This window comes from Diabrotica undecimpunctata, chromosome 5 (assembly GCF_040954645.1).
Source record: "Diabrotica undecimpunctata isolate CICGRU chromosome 5, icDiaUnde3, whole genome shotgun sequence".
NCBI classification, from domain to species: domain Eukaryota; kingdom Metazoa; phylum Arthropoda; class Insecta; order Coleoptera; family Chrysomelidae; genus Diabrotica; species Diabrotica undecimpunctata.
In genome coordinates, this window is record NC_092807.1 from 150,747,617 (window position 1) to 150,757,759 (window position 10,143).

Consider the following 10,143-nt stretch of genomic DNA (forward strand, 5'->3'; position numbering starts at 1 on the left):
CAAGATACACATTGACGCTAGGTGAATAAAAAATCTTTTTGAAAACACAAGAGTGCTCTGCTAGAATTTTACTATATTTTTACCAGCCTAGTCATGTTTTTCTCAACTACCCTAATTGAAAAACATTTTCAAATGTTATTCTATACTAACTAATATTTATTTTTTCAATGTTTAAATATTAAAAATATGAAAACACTTTATTCCAAAGACTATAAATTTTACCCGTTTTAAAAAATTGACTCTGATTCGAGTCGTATTACATGGCTAAGCGAAATCGAATCGTTAGTCCTTTTTATGAATATAAAATAACTGAAATCAAGTTGAGTTTTAGTAAATACAATGGAATTTTTATATTTCACAGAATAAATTACCAGGTAAGAAATATTCAAATTGAAATAATTTTATTACGTCTATTACATTATTTATCTGATTGTAAAGGAGGGTCGTCGGGATCGTGCGCACCTATTGCACCCTATTGTTAAAAGATTTGCATTCATTAGGTAGATGAAAATTTGAAAAATAATTTAGGTATTTAATATTTTAATAATATTTAAATAAGAAGAGTATTAACGATTGGTCAAAACATAATTTTAAGATTAGGTGTATAACATAAAGAATTTATATTGCAAAACATTTTAAGTAGGTATATTCAAATGAGACCGAAATTACCGGTTGGTCAGAACAGCTGATATAGATTATTTGCGTAGTAAAATAAATTTATATTAGCAGCATTTTAAAAATTTAAAGATATTTGTATTTTAATTCTTTGTCGATTTTTCATTCATTGTCAGTTGAATATAGGTAAAAATTAAAGGTTATTACAAAAAAATATTAACTTATTTATTTTGTTTATGAAAATGTTTGAAAGAATCGCCCACGGAGAGATCTGGTTTCTCGGCACAATCCACACACTCATAAATTGGGTTTTTTCTTATTTTTAGGATAGGACATACTCTGCATGTTTTCGTTTTCGTTTCGCGTTTGTCCGATTTATTAGCAATTATTTATAGGTAAATGTTCGCGTGCGATATTCCGTCTTTCTTTGCTTTTTTATAAATTAATTTACGAATTAATTCTAACCTTGATATCGTCTTTTATGTCTTTTGTTTAGTATATTGTTTAAAACTAAGTCTAACTTTCCACGGTACCATCGATTCATCTAGCGATAATTATTTTACTGGATAACGCAGAGCAGTCATTTTATTATTAAAAAGTCTATAACTGTTCTTATTCTATAAAACCGATCTTCAGGAATAACATTCGGTCCCATTGGATTATGGATGAAGATTAAGCACCTTAAAATTATAAGAAAAAGATCTCTTCCGATGTTCTGCAAAAAAGATTTTAAGCTGAATAGTGGATCTGTTTTCCAATAACCCTCCAATCTTGAAATCCGTATGTGTCAGTGTGGAAGATAATTCCCATAAATACTAGAAATTCAAATAAGGAAAGTAGTTTACATCTTTAAATGCTAGAATTTACACAAACACCAACTTCACCAACTTTTTTATATGCTAAACATTGCAATATTGTTGTTTTGTACACCACCTATTTTTTAACAAAATTTTACAACTTAAAAAGGGATCATTCTCGTGAGTTGGCTGTATATCATATAGTTAAAAAACTCGAACATTGAAGTAAAACACTGTTGTGATTGGTATATTTAATTAAATTTTAAAAATCCTAAAGGATTAAGTTCAAAACGTTTTCGGACTTATCAGTCCAGTGAAATTTGTAGTACTTTTAGTAAGTAATTAATAAGTAATAGGTAAGTAGTAATTTTTAATTAAATATACCAATTATTACAACAGAAGTGTTTTTCACACACACACACACACACTCGCACACACACACCGTGTAAATGTATTCAAGTATTTTTGAAAAAACAAATTTATTTAATTTTTGTTAAAGGGGTAGTAAGGGGTGAAAAATTACTAAAGTTGTAATAAATTCGTAAAAACCTAGCAGAACACTGTAGTAGATCATAAATATTTTTTTTAATTCTGCTAGCTTAAACCTTAAGCCAGCAGAATCGCTCCCATTAAGGGTGGTTTGATGGTGAAAAATTATTAGGGTGGTAATAAATTAGTGAAAAATTAGTGAAAAAATATGCCACCAACAAAAATTTTTTTTTCTGAATTCTGCTAGCTTAAACCTTAAGCCAGCAGAATCGCTCCCATTAAGGGTGGTTTGGTGGTGAAAAATTATTAGGGTGGTAATAAATTAGTGAAAAATTGGTGAAAAAATATGCCATCAACAAAAAGTTTTTTTTTTGAATTCTGCTAGCTTAAACCTTAAGCCAGCAGAATCGCTCCCATTAAGGGTGGTTTGGTGGTGAAAAATTATTAGGGTGGTAATAAATTAGTGAAAAATGGGTGAAAAAATATGTCATCAACAAAAAGTTTTTTTTTTGAATTCTGCTAGCTTGAACCTTAAGCCAGCAGAATCGCTCCCATTAAGGGGGGTTTGGTGGTGAAAAATTATTAGGGTGGTAATAAATTAGTGAAAAATTGGTGAAAAAATATGCCATCAACAAAAAGTTTTTTTTTTGAATTCTGCTAGCTTGAACCTTAAGCCAGCAGAATCGCTCCCATTAAGGGGGGTTTGGTGGTGAAAAATTATTAGGGTGGTAATAAATTAGTGAAAAATTGGTGAAAAAATATGCCATCAACAAAAAGTTTTTTTTTTGAATTCTGCTAGCTTGAACCTTAAGCCAGCAGAATCGCTCCCATTAAGGGGGGTTTGGTGGTGAAAAATTATTAGGGTGGTAATAAATTAGTGAAAAATGGGTGAAAAAATATGTCATCAACAAAAAGTTTTTTTTTTGAATTCTGCTAGCTTGAACCTTAAGCCAGCAGAATCGCTCCCATTAAGGGGGGTTTGGTGGTGAAAAATTATTAGGGTGGTAATAAATTAGTGAAAAATTGGTGAAAAAATATGCCATCAACAAAAAGTTTTTTTTTTTGAATTCTGCTAGCTTGAACCTTAAGCCAGCAGAATCGCTCCCATTAAGGGGGGTTTGGTGGTGAAAAATTATTAGGGTGGTAATAAATTAGTGAAAAATTGGTGAAAAAATATGCCATCAACAAAAAGTTTTTTTTTTGAATTCTGCTAGCTTGAACCTTAAGCCAGCAGAATCGCTCCCCTTAAGGTTGGTTTGTTGGTGAAAAATTATTAGGGTGGTAATAAATTAGTGAAAAATTGGTGAAAAAATATTACGTAGGTTAAATTGGATTCCGCTCATGTGTCCCCGCTAGCTTAAGGGACCTGTTAGTTTGCTGACTAAAGATGCTGTTAAAGTTTGTAAACAGTGAAACCTGTGCCCAATTTGTCTTAATAAATACCTACCTACAACTGAACACGGATTGTGAGTATAAGATCCATATTCTCTAACATTCATAAAACAAATTTAATTTAAGGCTAGATATGTATATAAGTTAATTCTTACTTATGGGTGTGAGTTCTGAGTACTAAGTAAGATATGTACGAAGGGTACATGGAGTATCTAGAAGAGACCAGTGTTATAGAAGATGAATTAAAAATAGGGTGGATGCCCGAGTATGTTAATAAAAGGCACTTAAGTTAGTGGGGTCATCTATAGCAACTCAAAATACTAATACATTTAGATCTAAGTATAACTACACAGTACTACGGCTGATGTTCTACATGTAATCTAGACATGTGAACAAAAGAAAAAGAGCAACATTCAATTCATTCGATAAAACCAATTAGTATTACGTCCAGATCAAGTTAAAATGCCTTTATACTAATTCGTCCAATAGCAGAGTAGTGAGAAATTTTGAATAAAACAGGAATAAGATATTAGTTGACAAGGCAAGTTTAAAGGTAGAACAAGGGTAGAGAGCAGAAGCTGCAAACTTAATTCACGCAGCATAAAACAGAAAGCATATCTTATGAAGGTCACCCAGCCTTCGGTGAAAAACGACACATAAAGAAAAAAGGCTTATAATTTTATATATAGTTAATAATAAAAAGAGGTAATTAGACAAAAAAAAGGTTATTAAAATTAAATAAAACTTACTTATTAGCAGCCATGAGAATTTGTTGTTATACCTTTCACTTAAAGCAGACTAGATAATGAAAACACAAAAATGTAGCAAAACTTTATATACTTACATTTGAACATGAATTAGTTATCAAGTTATCTGTAAACAAAAAATTTATCATCCTTTTAGCAACATCTGGATACGTAGAAATTATTTATCATACTAAGTCCTTTGGTGAAAAAGGCAATTAATTTAATGTATTCGAGTTGTTATAACTAAACCTCTAAATGTGTATAATTTTTAAATATGTTTTTAAGTATTTTTTTAAAAATTTTAATAATACTAAAATAATAATATAATAATATAATAATAAAATAAAAAATAATAATAATAAATAATTTTCCAATAAAATCCTTTATAAAAAGGTATATAAAAAACCCCGTCGGGCTATGTTAAAAAGACAAAACGTTTTCAGAATAAGTATTCCATCATCAGTGTCCTAAAATATTTAACCACTTAATTAAAAAGAATATAAAATGATTTAAATTTTGACTAAGGTTAATGTGAAATGTGTTAAATACTTACAATATATTACATGAATGTAGCCACTAAATATGAGGGTAAAAACCCTTTAAAAAATTAATATGTGAAGTTTAGTTTACATTATGTCGTGTTTACAAATAGGATGGTAAAGTTACCGTTGGATTGGTAACATGGCGACATATGACTCTACATTAAGTTGCAAGTCCTGAGACGGTATGTCTACGAGGACTTTATTAAAGCAACTGATTGAAATGACAATCTCAACAGGTTATGACGGAAGTCATGACAGAGCAGTCAGTGTAACTGTATGTGTCTATTTGAGACAGATATGAAGTAATATATTTAAAATTGTGGAAGTTGAAATAAAATTAAAAAAAAAATTATAACAGTATCAACCATCAATGTTGTTGTTTTAAATTATGTATATGAGATGAAATTGTGATGAGAAAATTATGTAATTATAGTTAGGCAACCAACTATACAGTGTCAAGTGGTGTGATGAAAAAGATTCTAATATAAGGCCCTTTATGTTTCAATAACATTTGGTACCTGGAAAATGGAAACTAGACACAGGTGGAGAGTTTGGTCCTTGAAAAGTATAGGAATTAATATATTTAATGTGAGAATGTTATTCAATGAATGAAATAAAACTATTGTAATATAAAGTTCATGTAAAAATTGACTTATAACTCAATTATATTAGGCCCTGTATGTCAAAAAACAACATTTGGTACCTGGTAAATGTAAAACTTCTTGAGTTACAAATTCATGAATATAAATATTTGATTAGGTGTTAACCGACTGAGTGATGTAGTTATATTTTGTGTGTTGACAAGTACATGAAATGGACAAAAATTGATGGTTGGGAGTGGTTTTGTAATATATTGATCGTAATGTACTCAACTTATAACTTGAGAAAAGGCCCTATCTGTTATAAAGCAACACTAGGTACATAGGAAAATAAAAGATTAAGTTATAAGTTGGTAAGTTAAATGAACTGTTGGTCTATATTGACTATAATAGTAAAATAAAATTGTTGTAGGTGGCTTTGTTAAATTTGAGTAAAGAGAATGAAAATTAAGGTTTTTTTGAGAAAGCTGTGATAAGCGGATAGACTATAGAAGGCTGAGGTCCCCAGACGACCGAAAACCAAACCCTGAGGGAGTTTGTCCATAAATCTAAATTTGGAAGTGTCGAAAAAGAAGCATGGAAAAAATTGGGTATAGTGGTTAAGATATGAAGTTTAGGTTGAAAAGAATAGAGTGGGATAGATTTATTGGAAGGAAGGTTTTTAGAGTGAACTAATGAAGATGAGTATTAGGTGAACTAATCATGAATATAGATTTTTATTGTAGAAGTAAATTGGGGATGTGGGTTAGGAGAATTGTTGGCGATGGAGAGGGAGAAAATCTCGATTGAATGAAACATGACGATTAACGCAATTTGGGCTTTTTTGTTTTTCTTTAAGAATTTCAAGATCTTCGTATAAATCTAATTTGAGGAAATTTTTTTGGGAGATATTGTGGATAAGTGAAACGTCTTCTGGGATATTGAGGGTGTGGTTGTGTTCTTTGAGATGTTGAGAGAAAGTGGAAGTATTTTCTCTTTTTATGTGATCTAGAGAGCGTGAAGAAAGAGATCTGCAGAAAAGCTGCGTATTTATGTGACATGGGATGGTTGGATGAAAATGGAATTACGTGGTCAGTCTGTGTGGGTTTCCTATAGATACTGAAGTCGAAGTGGTCATTTAATCTGGTAATGGTAAGATAAAGAAAATTAATTGACATGGAAGATTCTAGTTCCATGGTGAACTTGATATTGGGGTAAATTTGGTTGATTTTAAAAAGTAAAAGTTCAGCTGAAATGGAATTACCTGAAATGAAGACTAAACAGTCATCAACATAGCGAAACCAGTGTAGTATTTTAGGGTTTTTCATAAATATATAAATTAAATAATAATTATTATTAAATAATAAATAATATATAATATTAAAATAATAAATTAAATGATATCAGTATGCATTTTGGACTAGACCTAAAGTGCCGTATACTAAATAAAGTCAGAGGAAAGGTTCAGCCCAGAGGTTTCGATATGCAAGATAGCCAAAATATCGAGGTAATGGGTGAAAATAATAAGTACAAATATCTCGGAGTAAAGCAAGCGCGGAAAATTGACCATGAACAAATGAAAATCGAACTAACTTCGGAGTTCGTACGAAGAGTAAGACAACTAAATCGGTCATATCTTAATAATAAAAATTTGTTTAAGGCATTAAATACGTACGCCTGTTCCGGGCTGAGCTACTCATTTGGTATTATAAAGTGGTCAAAAACGGATATAGAGGGTCTTCAGCGGAAAGTAAGAACACTTCTCACAAAGGCGCAAAAGCGCCATCCACGCATTGCAGTAGAGAGAATATTACCGCGGTATCAAGGGGGAAGAGGACTTATGGACATAGGTGAGCTACTGGATAAACAGGTTGGTAATCTACGAACTTATTTTGAGGTATACGCTCAGACATCTACTTTACATCGAGAAATTTGCGCAGTAGATGATACAACGCCCCTTAAACTGAGGGAACAAGAAATGCGCATAAACCACCTGACTAAGAAAGAAAAAATACGCATCTGTATGAGTAAACCTTTGCATGGACGACATCTCAATGAGATCAGCCAGGAATATATCGACAATACAGCGTCGAACTAGTGGTTGACATCAGAAAAGACGTTTCCCGCGACTGAGGGTTTCCTACTTGCTATTCAAGATCAGGTTATTCTCACTAAAAATTACCTGAAATATATTGTTAAAGATCCTTAAGTCCAAAATGACAAATGCCGATATGGATTACAAGCCCAAGAAACCATCCAACATCTTACCAGTGACTGCCAGGCGTTTATCGGTACTAATTATAAAGAACAGCATGACTCAGTAGGAAAGATTATCCACCAAGAAGTAGCTCATAAACTGGGACTTCTCCAAACCGACCATCTTTCTTATTACCAATACGTCCCTAACAGAATGCCTTAAAAGGATAACTACAAGCTATACTGGGACCGTACTGTACTCAAAAACTAACCAGTGACACATAACAGACCGGATCTTATACTAGTTAATAAACTTCTTCTTCTTCAAGTGCCCTGTCCGTTGCGAACGTTGGCTATTAACATGGCAATTCTGATCTTGTTTGCGGCGCTTCTGAATAGTTCGACCGATGTGAGCCCGAACCACTTCCTCAGATTTTGGAGCCACGAGTGTCTTCTCCTGCCTGGCCCTCGCTTACTGTCTATTTTTCCCTGGACAATCAATTGCAGTAGACGGTACTTATCGTTTCTCAATATGTGGCCTAGATATTCAAGCTTTCTTGGTTGAATTGTATTTACGATTTCTTTCTCCTTTCCGATTCTTTGGATTACCTCTATGTTGGTGACATGTTCGGTCCAGGATATACGAAGAATGTGTCGGTACACCCACATTTCGAATGCTTCTAGTTTTCTCGTAAGCGTCTCCGTCAGCGTCCAGGCCTCCACACCATACAGTAAGATCGGTAAAATGTAGCATTTAACTAGACGTAGTTTTAGGGGAAGAGACAAATCCCTGCTTATGAGGAGCTTTTTCATATTGCTAAATGCTGCTCTAGCTCGTTCTATTCTCGCCTTAATTAATAAACTTACTAGGCAAATAACATTTATTGATGTGGCGATACTCAACACTAATAAATTTACGCCAAGTTCGCCAAGTAGAGAGATCTAGAAATACAAATCAGGAGAAAATGAAGAATGGAAAGTACCCAGACAATACCTACCTATTATTCTATCGACTACTGGTGTTATTCACAAAAACCTCCTAGAGAACATAAAACAACTGGGTTCAAATGAACATCTCTATAAGACCATGCGAGATACTCCAGCATACCTAGGGCTCGATAACACGAAAAGAGTCCCACCAGAGCTCAATTCTTTTGATACCATAGGTATCTGTGATGAGTGAATTTTCTCCTTAGAGGGAGTGTGATCCGTATGACTAAATCTGGATAATATAATAATAATGCATTAATCGACTTCTCTTTGTCGAGTGGAGACCAAGACAAGAAGTACTACGGAGCAGAGGACGCCCACCAACCAGATTGACTGACGACCTGAAGCGTACTAGCAGTAACTGAATGCAAGCCGCGCAAGACAGAGACAGATGGAAAGAGGTGACCTATATCCAGCAGTGGAACACACAGGTTGATGAATCGAACAGAGTAAAACACAAAACTTTTTAACCTCCATATTTCATGTTCAACGTGACAACGTGATTAAAAAAAACAAAATGCATATACTAAAGGACATAAAGAGCTTTATAAAACAAAATAAACTCAAATTTGGAAGTGAAAAAAGTGAAAAAACGTAATAACCCCCGCGAGGCGAACCTATCATCCAAAATTTTTATTTTTTTTTAATTGTTTTGGACCAACGGATTAGCATAGAAGAAGTACCAAATTAAGGTTTTAGTTTACATCGCAGATGTTCCGTCTATGGTACCTTTGCAAAAAATTTTTGTTCTCTTGTGGATAACCAAAATATGAAATAAACTTAAGTAGTAGTACTAGTATAGTACCTTGTGTATATATTTATTTTGTTTAACCTAATTATCTATTTTATTTGCTGATCTTTTTAACTACTTCACTTATCAGGTCCAGTACCATGCCAACTCGTTGAGTCTTGTTTTCTACTATGTATTCTCCCATATCTACAGTATTCTCCCTTTACCCTTCTAGCTGAGACCATAATAATTTATATCTGTAGCTTTATTTGTGTCCATAAATAACACAACACAGGTAGGTAGTAAATGCTAAAAACATGTAAAAAAACTATTTGTTATTTGATATTATTTTAATTTTTGAGTAGATCTTAACCAATAATAACAGTAAGAAATAAATGCAGATTAAGTTGTTTAAATAAAAAAAAATAATGGTTTATTTAAGTAGAATTTGGCAGAGCGTTTTGTTAAAACAAGGTGCCAGCCGTGAACTGAGCCCCTATTCAATTTTTATGGGAAAAAACGAAATTTCAAAGCAAAAAACCAAAGAGCGAAAATATTACTTTGAGTAGTTTCCTATTTGGGGTAAAAATCAATTGATTTATACCTTAAATTCAGGAAAAACACGAAATTTACTTTGATATCGATACTGTTTTGTGGTTAAGTGTTTTTATGATTAAGTTTAAAGTGGCTTTCTTTAGGGTGTAAACATTAATTAATGTATACATTAATGTAAAGGAAGATCCAACATGAAGAATATTTTATTTAATTTTAATTGTTACGAAAAAAGATGTTATTGTTACATACAAAATTTTATAGAGCGATTGTTGAAACAGGGATTCACAAACACCCATTTCAATTTTTGTAAGTAAAAACTAAATTACAAAGGAAAATACCAGAAAGAGAAAATATTTTTTTGTGAAGTGCCTATTTGAGGTAAAAGCCAATTGGTTTATACCTTAAATTAAGCAAAATCACGAAGTTTACTTTGATATCAATACTTTTTTTTTTGGTAATTACCAAATAAAATGTACCCGTAGCAATGTTTCACATTATGTCAAAACAGGTTGG

The 10,143-nt window shown here is 32.3% G+C and overlaps 1 protein-coding gene across 1 annotated transcript in view; it reads right to left on the reverse strand.

The window, feature by feature from the left end:
* LOC140441983 (uncharacterized) overlaps positions 1 to 4,114 on the reverse strand; it is a 42,965-nt gene extending 38,851 nt beyond the window's left edge. The window contains exon 1 of the mRNA XM_072533006.1: positions 4,043 to 4,114. Coding sequence (XP_072389107.1) covers positions 4,043 to 4,056 — 14 coding nt within the window. The 5' untranslated portion in view covers positions 4,057 to 4,114. The remainder of the gene's footprint in view (positions 1 to 4,042) is intronic.
* Positions 4,115 to 10,143: the final 6,029 nt, after the last annotated feature.